This window comes from Periophthalmus magnuspinnatus, chromosome 6 (assembly GCF_009829125.3).
Source record: "Periophthalmus magnuspinnatus isolate fPerMag1 chromosome 6, fPerMag1.2.pri, whole genome shotgun sequence".
In the NCBI taxonomy this organism is placed as follows: domain Eukaryota; kingdom Metazoa; phylum Chordata; class Actinopteri; order Gobiiformes; family Gobiidae; genus Periophthalmus; species Periophthalmus magnuspinnatus.
The window spans coordinates 290,029-306,856 of NC_047131.1; the positions used below are offsets into that span (position 1 = coordinate 290,029).

Here is a 16,828-nt window from a genome sequence, read left to right on the forward strand (position 1 = left end):
ATGATGTCACTATTTCAGAGGCAAAGGATTTAATTGAAAAGGTCTTTTCAATTATTTGTATTTTTGTGCCATAATCTATCTATCTATCTATCTATCTATCACACATACACACACATACGGCAAGGCACCCCTTGCCATAGTATATTTTGTGTTGTACCTCCTCAATCTCAAGTTGTGATAGCAATGTGGATGTTGGAACACTGGGCTACTAGTTGCTTAGCCGTAAGCTTGGACTGCGGGTTCTGAAGTAACCATTTTTCCCACATCCTGTTCATGTAACCCCTCTGGCTCGGGTCACTGGAGTAGTGGCATTCCAACAGAGCCTTGTTCTCGCATCTCGCCAATTTCCGTCTTCTTCCAGTAACCCATTTCTCATCATGGTGCTCTGGTTCCCCAACACCTGACAGACCTTGTTTGGCTGGGCGACGTCTGAGCTGGCATCTCGTAAGTTTCATTTGCACTCATCATTGTATGAGGTAGGCAGTAGCTTGAAGGGTCTTGTCCAATTACCCACACTGGTTGTTGGTAATTGCTCATTGCGCCCTTGGGAGCGGTGGACAGCAACCTTCCTGAACAGAATCCAGTCACCATCACAGTGGCAGACATCCAGGAAACAGTCTCAGGCATGCAAAACTGGACCGCACCAGGCCCTGACATGATCCACACCTACTGGCTAAAGAAGCTCACTGCTCTCCATGAGGGCCTGGCAGCACAAATGAACCAGCTGCTAATGGATGGGACTCACCCTGAATGGCTAACTGAAGGGCGTACGATCCTGATCCAGAAGGATCCCTCAAAGGATACAGCCCCATCAACTATTGGCCAATAACCTGTCTCTCCACAACATGGAAGCTCATGTCAGGTATCATCGCTAAGATAACTGGGCACATGGACCAATACATGAGCACAGCGCAGAAGGGCATTGGCAAAGATACCAGGGGAGCCAAACACCAGCTCCTGGTAGACCAGACAGTCGCCCAAGACTGCAGAACCTGTAAGACCAACCTGTGCACTGCCTGGATTGATTACAAGAAAGCCTACGACTCAATGCCACACACATGGATCACTGAATGCCTGGAGCTGTACAACATCAACAGGACTCTAAGAGCCTTCATTGCAAACTCGATGAGGTTGTGGAAAACCACCTTTGAGGCCAATGGCAAGCCACTTGCACAAGTGACCATTAAAGGTGGCATATACCAAGGAGACGCACTGTGCCCACTGCTGTTCTGCATAGGTCTGAATCCCCTCAGCCAAATCATCAGCAACACTGGCTATGGATACCGTCTCAGGTATGGGGATACCATCAGTCACCTCCTCTACATGGATGACATCAAGCTGTACGCTAAGAATGAGCGAGACATCGACTCACTGATCTACACCACCAGGATCTACAGCACAGACATTGGAATGTCATTCGGGCTTGAGAAGTGTGGCCGAATGGTGACAAAGAGAGGGAAGGTAGTCCACACAGAAGGGTTCTCACTTCCAGAAGGGACAATAGCAGACATTGAGGACAGTTACAAGTACCTTGGTATCCCACAAGCAAATGGCAACTTTGAAGAGGAAACAAGGAAAGCAGCCACGGCCAAATACCTTAGACAAGTAAGGCAAGTTTATTTATTTATTTTATTTAACCTTTATTTTACCAGGTAGGTCGGTTGAGAACCAATTCTCATTTTCAACGGCGATCTGGTCAAGAGGCAGAAATACAACAGAATAACATCCATACAGGCCTTTCCTGTTGTTTTGTTTTTGTGTGTAGGTGGCACGGTGGCTGAGTGGCAACACTCATGCCTCACAGCAAGAGGGTTTGGTTGGATCCCCGGGTCGCCAGGCCTTTCTGTGTGGAGTTTTTCATGTTTCTCCCCGTGTCTGGATGGGTTTCCTCCGGGTACTCCGGTTTCCCCCATCAACCAAAACATGAACGCCCTTCGAGACAACTGTTGTTGTGATTTTGGGCATTACAAAAATAAATGAATTGAATTGAATTGACAGGCAAAGACAAGACAAAACAACAACATTAAGACAGTTCCTATTTTCCACTATTTACATGTATACACATAGGTGTCCTAAGGAGTCAGCTCAATGGCTAGAACAAGACCCAGGCAATAAAGAGCCAGTAATTAGATACATAGCAGGAATCATAAGCTGGCCAAAGGAGGAGATACAGACCACAGATGTTAAGATCCGAAAACTCCTGACCATGCATGGCGGGTTCTATCCCAAATCCAGCACCCTGAGACTGTAAGAAAGTAGGCCGAGGACTAGTGAGTGTGAGAGCCACAGCCTAGGATGAAACATCCAAGATCCATAAGTACATCAAGGGCTGTATTGTTGCCTCATCCCCACTGTAAAACATGGCAGAGAGAGCATCATGGTTTGGGGCTGCTTTGCTGCCTCAGGGCCTGGATGGATTATTGTCATTGATGGAAAAATGAATTCCAGAGGAAAACTTAAGACCATCTGTTTGCCAACTAAAGCCCCGCAGAGAATGGGTGATGCAACAGAACAACGACCCAAAGCATACAAGTAATTCCACAAAAGAATGGCTTCAACACAACAAAATATGCATTCTGGAGTGGCCCAGTCAGAGTCCTGACCTCAACCTGATTGAAGTGTTGTGGGATGACCTTAAGAGAGCGATTCACACCAGACATCCCAAGAATATTCCTGCACTGAAACAGTTTTGTGAAGAGGAGTGGTCCAAAATTACACCAGATCATTGTGCAGGTCTGATCTGCAACTACAGGAAACATTTGGTTAAGGTTATTACTGCACTGTGAATGTTTACATGTTATGTTCAATAAATACATAAAAACATATCATGTTTGTGTTGTATTATTTTAAGCAGACTGTGTTTTTCTATTGTTGTGACTTGTCCAGAGCACATTTTATGACCATAATCCCAAAGGGTTCAAATACTTTTTCTTGCAAGTGTGTATGTGTGTATATATATATATATATATATATATATATATATATATATATATATATGTGAATTTATGTTGCCCCCTTTTGTTCCTTTTGAGGATAACAAGGTTAACTTTTAAAAATTGTAATACGTTTCTCAATATATTACTTACTTATATATTTTGCTATTCTTCATGTCTAGCCTGATGCTAACTTTATTATTGAAAGCTGCAAACCCAAGTTCTGTGAGGAAGGCACAACAAAACGGACACTTGAGCAAGACATTATTAACCACTTCCAGGATCATCTTCAAGAACTGGAAGATGGTGGTAAGAGACCGGTGCATTTGTGGTTGTCATATTGTTATGTAAACAATAAAAAAACATTTTATTTACTATTAGATGAGGTCCCTTGGACACACTGAGCAAAACGACGAAGACACTGAAGAGATAAACGCCAAACCACTCACAGTGCCAGCCTTGCTCCAATGGATGACAGACCAAGCACACAAGCCTAGTGAAAGAAACGATGGTTTGAGATTCATGTCAAAGTTTAACCATTTCTGCCAAGATCATGAAATATGCTTTCCTGTAGTTAGTGCTTGCACTAATACCATAACATTCCCAGTTGCACATGTGCTCACATACAGTGAATTCAAACATGTGCTATCACTTGCTGTGCGTTTTGGAAACGCATTTAACAGAGTTTAACAGACACACACAATATTAACAGTTTAGCAATATTCTACATATTTGCACCTATAGCCACTGATGTTGTCCTTTTCTATAACTTAGTTAAACATTTAAAGTGACTAGTAGAGTAATTAATTTTGTCATTGTACAAACATCTTCACTCTAGATTCTAGATACTACAGAATAGAATTGATTCCAATTTCATTTTTTTTAAAAACAATATACTGCAATTTATTTATACAGTTTTTATCTGAGTACCAGTAATTTCTTTACAATGGGTTCTTATACAGATTTGATTTTTGATACTTCTGACAGCCTAAATAATAGGATGCAAAACCTGATGTGATGTGCAGTAGTTTCAGGTAGTTTTGGGATGTTTGCCGATTTTGTAGTGATAGTGCTACGAAAGTGAAACTTACAGAATATGTTAATACGTTGTTTTCGGTGAATATAGTATTTTCAGAACAATAGAGGGTAACATGGTTACTTTCTAAATATGTTATGTGTTAGCAGTTTATACCACAGAGAATTAAAATACCCTCTCTTTAAGCATTTGTACCACTTTTGATTTTGTGTAGCTGAATACATTTTCAGTTTCCCAAAAATTGATTGGGAAATGCCTGCATCCTCCCAGTGAACAGAATCAACCCCATCAAGCTGTAAGACAAAGGAAATAGTTTTGACAGTTTTTGAGAAACACATTTACAATTTTAGGGCTGTTTTGATTTACCTCCTGTGGGAGTTCTGGGTCCATAACTGGACTCTGAATATGGCCCATGGCCCAAAGCTGTTTGGGGGAGAGGTTTTGTTCTGTGCGCAGTGGATGGTTGTTCCACCCATCAATGAATTCAATACATGTGGTAAGGGTTGGCAAGGTCAAGGAGGTCCTCTTCTTCAAGTCCATGCAAAACCTCATGTATGCTTTTCCCAGAGACAAAGCTGGCTCGTCCTGTCTCTCGCACTGAGAACATGCACCGTGCTATTCCAAGCTTTTCAACCCCTTCAACTCCTCTTGCTCTGTAGTAGAATAATGATATACTTGGGTGAAATACTTATAAGGGATGGAACAAGACACAAGGTTGGGTTGATGAGAACAAGAAAAGACGAGATTTTTAAAATAAATTATTGTGCTGTTATGTTCACAATTCTGGTGTCACCATTTTATATTTAATTAGATTACATGAAATATCTTCACTGTCTAGCACTGATTTTTGGAGCTAAAGCTTTTTTAGAAATGTATCCAGCACTTATCACCTTTTTCTCCAATCCAAATATAAACACATGTAAATACAAGTTGTGCACAGACTTAGTAAATTTGTTTTTGTGAGATCTTGTGGCACAAGATCCTGTCCCATCCCTGATTATTATCAGAACATTCAATTAAATTACTGTAAATAAATAATTGTAATACTTGTTTTACCTTGATGGCCATCCAAACTGCTCCAGAAAAAGACCAAGAGCTGTACTTGACTTGTTATTGTTTGCTGCATGCAGGTACAGAACCTAACAATGGCTAGATTAATTTACATTAAAAAACACAATAGTTTGATTGCATCACCAAATTCACCTTTCTGGAGTAGCCATCCACATTTCCAAATATCACAATATTGTATCTAAAAAGTACATAATAAATGTCACTAAACATAAAGTATAAAATTGTATAAATGTGGAAAATATCATATTAAAAAACACACGACTTTGGTGTAAAAATCATACTTATGTATCACAGCTGCTCTGAGGCAGATATAAAAATACCTGTTAAAAATAGTAACTGCAGCTTACAGTATTTATGTCACTAAATAAAGTGAAGTTAAGTGATTGTGTGAAGGTGGGTGTGTGTAAGTGCTTGTGTGTAGGTGGTTGTGTGTGTGTAGGTGGGTGTCCGTAGGTGGTTGTGAGTTGTGAATACTTTTAATTGTCCATGAAGACATTCTATGTATGAAAAGTGCTTTATCAATAAAGTTTGATTATTAAATTGATAAAAATCAGTAGATTAGGATGCATTCAATGTACTCTATCTTTACTGGTGAAGTGGTGCACATATATTACTATTAACACACATGCGTAGGCGTATGTGTCTACACCTTCGACGTATGTGTATTTCACAAATACACATAGGACATGTATACATTTATATATATATATATATATATATATATATATATATATATATATATATATATATATATATATATATATAAAATAATAATAATTATTATTATTATTATTATTTTTTATTATTATTTTTTTTTTTACAAACTATCACGCAATTTCGTGAAACCATCATGTGATTTTGAGATAGTATCATGTCTAAAGTGATGTTTGGGGGTTTTTTTGGGGTTTTTTTTAGCTCAGATTTGGCAGTTGTACGCTGATATTAAATTGTACAGACTGTAAAATTACAAACTCTGCGATAAAGAATAAACTTACGCTTGGGTTGTCCATGATTTCTCGAAGTCAACTCAACGTCTCGCTTCTGAGTCTGACGCTGACGATAAATATGTGATCGTCTGTTCAAGTCTTATTCTGATGACGTATTTCTGTTGAAGAAAAAAATAACCAAAGCGGGCGCTCGCTGAAGAAAATAAAAACCGTAGCGGGCACAGGCAGAAAGAGAGAGGGCGCTGGAGGGTAAACAGCGCGCGGTCAGACACATTTCACACTTTCACATTTTCACCGCTCACTTTTAGATACTGCGCCCTTCGATTTCTGTGTACGCGCTCCAACTTAAAGACAGCCAAATTACACCATAGGAGTCTTTAGTTTAGCCTTAAAAATAGTTCCTTCTTCCAGTTTAATAAAGAGTCGCAAAGAGTCAAATCGTCTGCAGATGGCGCTGTACTATAACAATAGGCTCCTTCATAAAACAAACAGTGGCCTAAACAGACCGTTAGGCGGCGGTATAACGGCGAGTGTGTGTCTGCAGACAGAAAGGATCCACTGACAGATCGACCATTTTGCAGACGCTACACTAATAATTGAACTTGTACGACACAAAAGACGCAGACTCCAGGTTTAGGCACAGACCAGGGCAGTTTGGACACTTAACGTTTTGAGTTACATTTGAGATACAAGTAAATAATATTTATGTTGCATTGTTACAAACTGAAGTGTTTATTGAAGCCTCAAGAAACTGAACCAGGTCACAGAGGAGCTCGCCTCATGAATTATAAACATTTTCTCGTAAATTATAGATTTTCTCCAAGGGGCCCGAGCCTCTGTGTCTTTAATGGTCTGAAGGAGACGGATGGGAGGGGCCGCGCACTCGCTCGCTGCGCCGTGAACGCGCACTTGGTCCGGCACTCAGAGCGCGAGCATAACACGGAGCAGGAGCATCTCCGCGGGAAAATGTTGGCTTCACCGCGCGCTGACCAAAGCCGAGTCTGCAGTGAGCGGAGTCTGGTGTAAGCAGTGAGTTTGTCACCGGAACCTGTGGAGACGGATCATCTTAAATTGCTGCCACAGGTAGGACGCGCCTGTAATCTGAGACCGCGCCAGAGCCGAGCGCACGAGGGCAAATAGAGGCAAATGTGACGCCGTAAAATAACATTCCCTTTAACTGTGATGTGTAAAACGCCCTCTGTGTGCGCAGAACGGGTTTTATTTTTAAACCTGAAAATTTATTTTCGGCTGACAGTTATACTGAGTTCTTGTTTTGTTTTTTTACTTTGTCCTGATCAGATATCTCTGATGTTTCCAGATGGAGAACATGTCCGCGCGCCTGCTGCGCTTGTTGGCTGTGTGGGCACTGGCGGCTGCAATGGCGCAGTGCTGCCCTCAGCCCTGCACGTGCGTGGATAAAGGTGTACAGAATCTGGCCAACTGTGCGTACAAAGAGCTGCTGGAGGTGCCCACGGGTCTGCCCTCCAACATCACTACCCTGAGTCTCTCTGCCAACAAAATTCAACTGCTAAAAAGCAAGAGCTTTGTGAATGTAACCCAGGTCAACTCCCTGTGGCTTGCCCATAACGAGATCGTAACCATCCAGAAGGACACGCTGGCTCCTCTAGTGCAGCTGAGAAATCTGGACATCAGCTACAACAAAATCATCAACTTCCCCTGGGAGGACCTGCATAACCTGACCGCACTGCAGCTTCTCAAGATGAACAATAATGAAATGGTCAGTGTACCGAAGGATGCCTTCTCCACTCTGGTTGAACTCAAGTCTCTGCGCATCAACAATAACAAGTTCACCACTATTGTCCAGGGCACCTTCAGTGCTCTGTCCTCCCTGTCCCACCTGCAGATCTTCAACAACCCTTTCTTCTGCTCCTGTGGCCTGGAGTGGCTCAGAGATTGGATCACTACCACAAAGATCTCAGTGGCCGAGCCCAACATCATAGTGTGTGACAGCCCCACGCACTTGAAAGGCACTATGGTCACCAACATGCCCAAACTCAGCTGCAAAGCCCCCATCGTGACCATCACATATCAGCCTGACCTGGAGAGCACTGACCTGACTGAAGGGGCTACTGTCGTCTTAATCTGTGAGGCTCAGGGAATTCCACTGCCTCAGCGTGTGTGGGAGCTGACCACCGCCAGCCAGAACTACCTGTTTCCTCTGCCGTTCAATGGACTCAATGCTGACAAACCCATCAATGATAAAACAACAAACAGCCAGTTCCACATCTTTCAGAATGGCACCCTCTCCATCCCCCATGTGAGCAAAAGAGTGGAGGGAAACTACAGCTGCTCTGCCACCAACGATGTGGGCAGGGCTCAGAGCAGTGTCCGAGTGGCTCTGGCCTCTCAGAAGTACACCACAAAACCAGAACCTGATTCTACAGACAAACCCCCTTCAGTGAGCAAGCCCACAGCTCCCAAGGTCTCCAAGAACAATGTGATCAACCTGTCCAAGAGTGAAGAGAAGACAAAGAGCTCTGCATTCCCTGACAAACACGAGATGGAGCGGGCTGGAGGTAAGCTCAAAGAACCGACACTTGTCAGTAAATGTGGAGTGAAAGACGGCAGTGAGTATATCTCCAACCACGCCTTCAACATGAGCCTGGATGACCTAAAGCAGTATAACTTTGACTTTGGGGTCATTGCTCTGGAGGTGTCTGAGACTGAAGCCAAAGTTCAGCTGAACCCACTTCAGCTCTCCAACAGCAAAACCAACCTCCACCTGAGCCCAAGCGACCACCTGGACACCGTCAACAAAGAGCCAATTAGAGTGTTCGAATCGTCGAGCTCAAAGTCCATGCTGGACATGCTCTACCTCTGCGTGGACACAGGGAACGGACACTCCATGGTGCAGTGGTCCAAAATAGAGGAAGGGGTTAACTCCTACCGCTTCCACCATCTTCAGCCTGGCACCAACTACACCTTGTGTCTGACCTATGGAGGGCAGGACTGCAAGGTACAAGTGGTCTTCACCACCAGGAGGAAGATCCCCTCCCTGCTCATTATTGTATTGGTCAGTATTTTCCTTCTGGCTCTGGCCACTGTTCCTCTGCTGTGGGCTGTCTGCTGCCACCTCTTGTACAAATACCAGGGAAAAACATACAAGCTCGTCATGAAGGCGCAGAACCCGGATCAGATGGAGAAGCAAATGGCCGTGGACTTTGACCCCCGGGCTGCTTTTGTGGGCTCAGAAAAGAATTTTAATCCAAGTGAATTGGGAGAGGAGGGGGAGGACGCGGAGGAGGATGCGGACCGGGAGGGAGAGGCGGAGGGCAGCGTGGTCACAGAGTCCATCCCGGGATCCTCATCCAAAACCAACCCAGAGGAGTTTGAGGTGGGCTCGGAGTACAGTGACCGCCTGCCTTTGGGTGCAGAGGCGGTCACCATCTCCGAGGAGATTAACGGCAACTACAAGGAGCCGAGCCGTTAAGATGCGGAGCCGCTGAGCCTCCGGAGCCACGGAGCCTGTATACATCTTTTCAGTTTTAAGTCGCTCACATCCAGCAGGTGACTCACAAACCCGGACGTTGTAAAGACTTTGATCAATGGCAACTCTTTCATTTTTACCTCAAAGCGCTGCGTCAGAGATTGTGAATATTTCCGTGACATGTTTAAAGTTAACGTTTACAAAACAAGCACACGTGCGTAAAACAAAAGAACTGAGCTGTGCGTAAAGAAGAAAAGCACTTATCCCCGAGCACAAGACAAAAGTGCCATATTTTATAAACACAATAACAGGGATCTTTACGCACTGCCTAATCTGCGTCTGAAAAACACCAAACCGCCTTCCTCCTCCTGTCTTCCTCCTCCTCCTGGCCATCCCCCCTCTTCTTCTCCTCTTCTCCTCTACTCCTGCTCCTCCTTTCCTCCTCATCCTCATGCTCCTCTCCTCTTCTCCTCCTCCTCCCCCTCCTCCTGCTCCGGGGTGTGGACGCGCGCGCTCCTCTGTATTTGGCACTGCTTCTCTGGAATATTTGCTCTAAAAACGTGATGTGCTTTAAATAAAATACTATTCGTCATTTACCAGCTGATGTAGTGTCGCGTGCGGGCTTTATACTACGAACATTATTGACAGGTGCTTTTTCTTTGAGCGTGTCCACGGCATGTCGCGTGCGTTGTGTTTAGTGTAGTCTGCAGCCGTAGAACTGTTCACCTGTGATGTGTTGCCACGTGAATTGGGATATGTATTTTTGTCATTTTATTTATTTTTTATCTTTTATATTATTTCTTATTACTTTTTTTTTTTTTTTTTTTTTTTTACGGACGATGAGTTTCTACAGAGCTTTTAAGACAAGCGCATCCAGAGCCACTTTAGGCTCCTCGTCTTGTATTTACATGTGACTTTTGTGAAATGTAACAAAAAAAAAAAAAAAAAAAAAAGGTTTTGATATTATTTTATGTGACATTAATAAAAGATAAATCACACAGGCTCCAGTGTTTTGTTTTGTTTTTTTAACATCTACATATTTGTGTCTCGATCCTGCGGCGCGCGCACAGCTCTTTGTTCTACACGCGCACAAACCGCTGCTGTTTGTCATGATCTTTATTTGTTCAGTGAAAAGAAACACTCTTCATTTGGAAGGAGCTTGTCTAAACGTGTTATTCCAACATGAGGCAGACAATTAAGAATCGAGTCTGTTCCACAGGTTTATTCAAAAAACCCAAAGGCCTAAAACCTGAAAATCACAGTGTGTCAGTCAAACGCCTTATTATCACAGTAACACTGGAGAAAACAATGAGCCTAAAAGTCCAGATGAAACCTTCAGAGGCTAAGGAAGAAAGGACTGAAGCATCGTTTTACTTAGGCCTAGAAAACAAAAGCAGTGCTCGGTGTTGTTTTAGTGTGTTCCAGTTTGTGTTTCCATCAGCCGCGCGCGCAGCGGTGTTCGCGGTCTTAGGTTCAGGCCTCTGCCTCCTTGTTCGATGCCTCCTTGCTCGATGCCTCCTTCTTGCTCCCCTCCTTGATGTTCTTGCTGAGGCTGCCGTTGATAAAGCGGCCCGCGCTATGGCGCTGAAAGTGTTTCCTCGTGCCCACTAGTGCGGGGTTGTTCACCAGAGTGTAGAGAAGCTGCCAGCGTCCGCGCGCGCGCTTGGCACTGGACACTTTGTGCACTTTCTTGTCCTTTTGTACCAGCTGGATTCCTGCGTGGACACAGACACGAGTGTGAGCTGAGTGTAACGAGCACAACCCATTTATTTACAGCAGATCAGACCTAACAGAGGAATTTATAGACGTAAGGGCGCGTCCTGGCACGCTCTCTGTGCCCGTGAGCCACATGAACGAGAACCACATCATTAGTACAAAGTCTGTTTCTGCCAGAGGGCTTTTGGCTCTGATAATGTTTTTTATCTGCGTAAACGGCACGTCTCAGCTGCGCATACGCCTCGGCTGTGGAGACACCAGTTGGACGTGTTCGCTGCTTTTTATTCATGTTTTCATGTTTCATATTCAGATGTACTGTTGTCCCACTGAGGGAGAGTCAGACTGTGCTTTTTGTTCCTGACACTCACAATAGTCACGCGTTCATTATCCTCGTGCGTGCCAGTCTGCGCTCCGACCTGATTACGTATACCCTCTGTGCGCTATAGTGTGTATGTGTGCGCGCTCGCGGGTGTCTCTGTGTGTATGGATGAGACATACTGACCTTCCTCTGCGTCCCTGGGCCTCTGGGCGGCGCTGTCCAGGCCCCCGCTCTGTAGCAACAGCCCGCAGAAGGCCTTCACCACCGGGTGAGACTGGCTCACCTCAAGCTTCAGATAATGAGCGTAGCAGCGGTAGGCTGCGGACAGAGGGCGGGGCAAAACTCAGACAGAGCAGACACGTAATGGACCATTCTGTCACCACCTGCTTCTGGGAGCGCCTCAAACCACTTCGCAATTACTGTTTTTAAATGGAGAACAGGATAGGCCTTTTATTCAGGCTTGCAGAGGCGTTCACAGTGTGACCCGGACTCTGCGCAATCAGGAGATTAAACGGAGGGAAAGTGTTTACTCTAGAGAAAAGGCTCTCCTGTTTGTCTAAAGCCTCAGGGGCCTGGATCACTCCAGACACAGATAATTTTAGTCACAGTTTCACTTCAAGTTTACAGATAAAAATATTAGTGACCAACATAAAGATGAGACCAGACCATAGACTGTATAAAGGAGACTTTATATATGAGTCTATGGACCAGACGTATCTACATATGGAGGAGATCTCAGGGTGAATATAGATGCTGTGTACCTGGATCAAATGCCTCCACACTGCGGTTCAGCAGACTAATGTCCATGCGTCCCATGTGGACTATGTTGAAGACGGCAGTGATGAGCACGCGCCAGGCAGCCAGGAGCGCCCCCACCAGGACGCTGACCGGAAACAGCAGGTATGTCATTAGGAAAAGATTAGGCCTGGAGGAGGAGAAGGAGGCGGTGAGTGTGGGATGTGAGCTCAAGGTGATGGTGGCAGGTCCGGTCTCACCTGTGGTCTAGGTCTCGTGTTCCAGATGTTTTCTTTATGAAACAAAACCTGGCACTGATGTGTTGAAGCAGCAGCACCAGAACGATCATGAGCCAGAAGGGCCTGAAACCAGTCTGCACATTAAAATCTAACATGTGACCTACACTTTAAAATCAAACATGTGACCTGCACTTTAAAATCTAACACTTGACCTACATATAAAAAAAAATCTAACATGTGACCTGGACTGGGCTGGTGCAAAGAGATCTGGGCAGCAGTCGAAGGCAGGGGCCTTGACAACCGGATCTCTGGAAATGGAGACTGGCTCTGGGGACACGGAATGTCGCCTTGCCAACTAGATATAGTTGATCTCATCTCCACACACAGATTAGGCTCTGGAAACCAACTCCTTGAAATGGGCTGGACTCTCCATTTCTTTGGCATTTCCCGCAGGGAAAGACGGTGAGCTGGTGTGGGCTTATTGCCTCACAGCTCAGCTGCCTCGTGTTGGAGTTCACTCCGGTGGACGAGAGGATCGCGTCCCTGCACCTTCAGGTCAGGGACAGGTCTCTCACTGTCGTGTCAGCCTACAGGCCAAACAGCAGTACAGAGTACCTGGCCTTCTTGGAGTCTCTGGGAGGGGCACTAGACAGTACACCAACTGGGGACTCTGTTGTTCTCCTCAATCCCACCGTCTTCCGAAGAGAAACCAGTGACTGTGGACCTGGAGACGGACTTGTCCATCCCTCTGGCTGAAGTCACTGAGGTGGTTAGAAAGCTCCTCAGTGGCAAGGCTCCGGGAGTGGACAAGATCCGTCCCAAGTACCTTAAATCTCTGGATGTTGAGGTGTGCGTCTTGGCTGGCACGTGAATGCAACATCGCGTGGTGGTCGGGGACAGTACTAGAAGAGTAGGATGGTGGTCCCTCTGTATAAGAAGGAGGACCGGAGGGTGTGTTCCAATTACACTCCTCAGCCTTCCCAGTAAGGTCTATTCCAGGGTACTGGAGAGGAGAACCCGTCCGATAGTCAAACTTCGGATTCAGGTCGTCCCAGTTGCGGAACACTGGATACTCTTCATCGGGTCCTCGTGGTTTCATGGGAGTTTGTTCAACCAGTCCATGTGTTTTGCGGATATAGAGAAGGCATTTGATTGTGTCCATCGTGCTAAGGGCTGTCCGGTCCCTGTATAAGCGGAGCAGGAGCTGTGTTCTCATTGCCGGCAGTAAGTCAGACCTGTTCCCAGTGCATGTAGACCTCCACCAGGGCTGCTCTATGTTCCCAGTTCTCTTTATTGTATTTATGGACATAATTTCTCGGTGCAGCCCGGGGCCGGAGTGGGTTTGGTTCGGGATCTCATCCGTGCTGTTTGCAGACAATGTTGTCCTGATGGCTTCTTCAAGCCAGGACCTGCAGCAGGCACTGGGGCAATTTGCAGCTGAGTGTGAAGCGGCTGGGATGAGACTCAGCTCCTCCAAATCCGAGGCCATGGTTCTTGACCGGAAAAAGGTGGTCTGCCCTCTCCGGGTGGGTGGAAAGTCCTTGTCTCAAGTATCTCGGGGTCTTGTTCACGAGTGAGAGAAGGATGGAGCGCGAGATTGACAGGTAGATCGATGTAGCGTCCACTGTATCGGACTATCATGGTAAAGAAGAAGCTGAGTCGAAAAGCAAAGCTCTCGATTTACCAGTAAATCTACTTTCCTACCCTATGGTCATGAGGTTTGGGTAATGACAGAACCGACCGAAATGGGTTTCCTTCGCAGGATGGCTGAGTGTTCCCCAGGGTGAGGAGCTCGATCACATGGAAGAAGCTCGGAGTAGAGCAGCTGTTCCGGGCATGTCCCACAGTTAGGAGGTCCAGCGGAAGACCCAGAACATGCGGCTGGCCTTGGAAGGCCTTGGGGTCCCACCGGAGGAGCTGGAAGACGTGTCTAGGGTGAGAAAGTCTGGGAGTCCCTGTTTAGACTGCTGCTCCCATGACCTGGCCATGCATAACTGTAAGGAAATGGATGGATGGATGTTCTGCACTTTAAAATCTAACATGTGTGGTACTGATACTTTACAGCTGACATCATCAGCATTCCCCACGGATGTAAAGCTAACTGGAGGCTGCAGTCAATCTACAGTTGCTTTGGTCACTTGTATCTGCCATCTTGTCTCTGTCTGAAGCTAAAGTTAGACTTTCAACACAATTTGACCATAAAGAACTGACTTATCTGAACTCCAACAGGTGAGCTGGTTTGTGCTGTTAAACAAGTTACTCTCAAATAACATTATCGTCACAAGCTAGCTAGCATTAGCCAACAGGTTTTATAGCATTAGTCTACAACAACTTCTAAACAGGAGAACATGAAAGCGCTGATTGATCACAGGCTCCTGAACATGTGCTCTTTAAATCTCACAACTTTTTTTGGCAATGTTTAGTAATGTGTGCATCGTGTCTCCATGGTAACTGATGTACATTCCACCATACACATACATGTACCCCCCAGTGTGACATTACTGCAAAAGTCTCAATATGTGAGCAAAGTAGAAGCTGAGCTGTGAGTGTACTGACCACATGCCCCACAGGGCCTGGAACAGGAACAGGTTCTGACCGTGCAGGATGGGGATGATGACGAGGAAGACGGCCACCAGCAGAGAGAGGAAGAACACTAGAGTCTGGATGAGAACGGCTACGACACACACACACACACACACACACCCCCACACACCCCACACACAAACACACACACACACCCCCACACACACACACACACAGTAAATCAGTCCTATTGATCTTGTCTCTATAGTTCTCATCTCTGCCACCTGTGGATCATTATGTTATAATTTTCACATTTTAAATCACAATATTCATCTAAAACGACTTAATAAAAGAAACAAATCTGCTAACTTCCGCATTAGAAAACTGCGGGGCCCAATGGGAGCTGACGTGTCATCACAACAAAGCGTTGCATGCTGTTAGCACCCCCTATGGATAGCTGCACATCACACTAGCGAGCAGCACATTTTTTTCATTTGAATCCTATGAGCATCACCGATTAAGAAAATAAAACTGGAGAAGGAAGTGCGTACATCACAGTGGGCGTGTATGTCACAGTGAGCGCGTGCATCAAAGTGGGTGTGTACCTGTAGAGCTTAAAACAGGGGTAGATCAACAAAATGCGTCTTGAAAATAAGAGATAAGATGTTCAGGACTATTACTTGTGCCCAAAGCCTGATTTGTAAATCTGTTCAGCCAACTATTTCCCTACTTTATGCAAATACACATTAGTCTGGATTATTGTCTCAACCAACTAAATTCAGATAAGTAAATTAAAGGTCCTGTATTACCTGGAGTTGTGTTTTGTTTCATTCACAGATGTTTGAGTAACCCTTTATTATTAGTCTGTCTACATTTCCAAAGCTCAAAATGCTCTGTTCCACCTTGTGATGTCATAAAGTCATAGTTTTCAAGTTCACAACTCCTTTTACCTTTAGTTCAGTAGAGATTGGCAATTCCAGAGCTGATTCCAAATCCAAATGATTCTAGTGAAGGTGTATGGAGTTTAAAAACACAGTGGAGCACTTCCTGTATTACCACATGACATCACAAGGTGGAACAGAGTGTTTTCAGTTTGAGAAGAACTCAGCCTAAATCCACAGATTTTGTGTGTTAAACATGTGTGAATTAAACAAAACACAACTCCAGGTCTGTTTGTGATGAGGAAACAACATTATAATAGAGATCAAAGAGTAGCGTTATGTGGGTCCCAGCCACAGTATGATCCAAATGTGTTATTCATAGACTATATAACGAAGTCGACTAAGTAAGTGTGACGTCACCCACAGTGTTAGGGTTAGTTCCAAATGAAGCTCATCAAGGCTAGCAGTTGCAGGGGCCAAATTGGAGCCGAATTCCATATTTGGAATTTCTATCACAAGTATCATAGCAACCAAAGAGCCAATCCTGAGCGAAGCTACTGAAGGTCACGTCTCTTCCACCTGCACCAGTTGTTTGGCAGTGAGTGGGCACTGTCAATCAAACATGTTGCTAATACTGGCGGGTCGACCTCAGGGAAAGAAGGCGCCTGATTTGTCTGTTATTTAATGTAAAGTGAAATGGAGCCAAAGTCGATGGAGCTGGAAGTGCACCCTTGATCACTTCCTGTTTGAAATGCGACAGCTAGCAGGTAAGCTACATCCATTTATATAAACAGTCTATGATAATACTGTTTGCCCCACATACCGACCACAGTGTGAGCTGCTGTGAAGCTGGTGTAGCCCATCCAGCAGACAAGAGCAGGCCTCGAGGGGCGGATCCTCCTCTGACAGTTATACACACTATACACGTCTCCTCTGTACAGTGCCTTCAAGTTAGACCTATAGCCAACAGTCAGGGGAAA

The 16,828-nt window shown here is 45.0% G+C and overlaps 2 protein-coding genes across 2 annotated transcripts in view; one reads left to right on the forward strand and one right to left on the reverse strand.

Moving 5' to 3' along the window:
- The first annotated feature begins 6,945 nt into the window (after positions 1-6,945).
- islr2 (immunoglobulin superfamily containing leucine-rich repeat 2) lies at positions 6,946-10,331 on the forward strand. The gene is made up of 2 exons (XM_033968440.2): positions 6,946-7,070; positions 7,306-10,331. Exon 2 carries the CDS (start codon positions 7,306-7,308, stop codon positions 9,436-9,438), a length of 2,133 nt encoding a protein of 710 aa, XP_033824331.1. The 5' UTR covers positions 6,946-7,070; the 3' UTR covers positions 9,439-10,331.
- Positions 10,332-10,552: 221 nt separating this feature from the next.
- Positions 10,553-16,828, reverse strand: part of stra6 (signaling receptor and transporter of retinol STRA6) — a 49,633-nt gene continuing 43,357 nt past the window's right edge. The window contains exons 14-19 of the mRNA XM_033968782.2: positions 16,672-16,805; positions 15,001-15,118; positions 12,466-12,567; positions 12,232-12,395; positions 11,654-11,788; positions 10,553-11,150 (exon numbers count right to left, since the gene is read on the reverse strand). Of these exons, the coding sequence (XP_033824673.1) occupies positions 10,909-11,150; positions 11,654-11,788; positions 12,232-12,395; positions 12,466-12,567; positions 15,001-15,118; positions 16,672-16,805 (895 nt within the window). The 3' untranslated portion in view covers positions 10,553-10,908. The remainder of the gene's footprint in view (positions 11,151-11,653; positions 11,789-12,231; positions 12,396-12,465; positions 12,568-15,000; positions 15,119-16,671; positions 16,806-16,828) is intronic.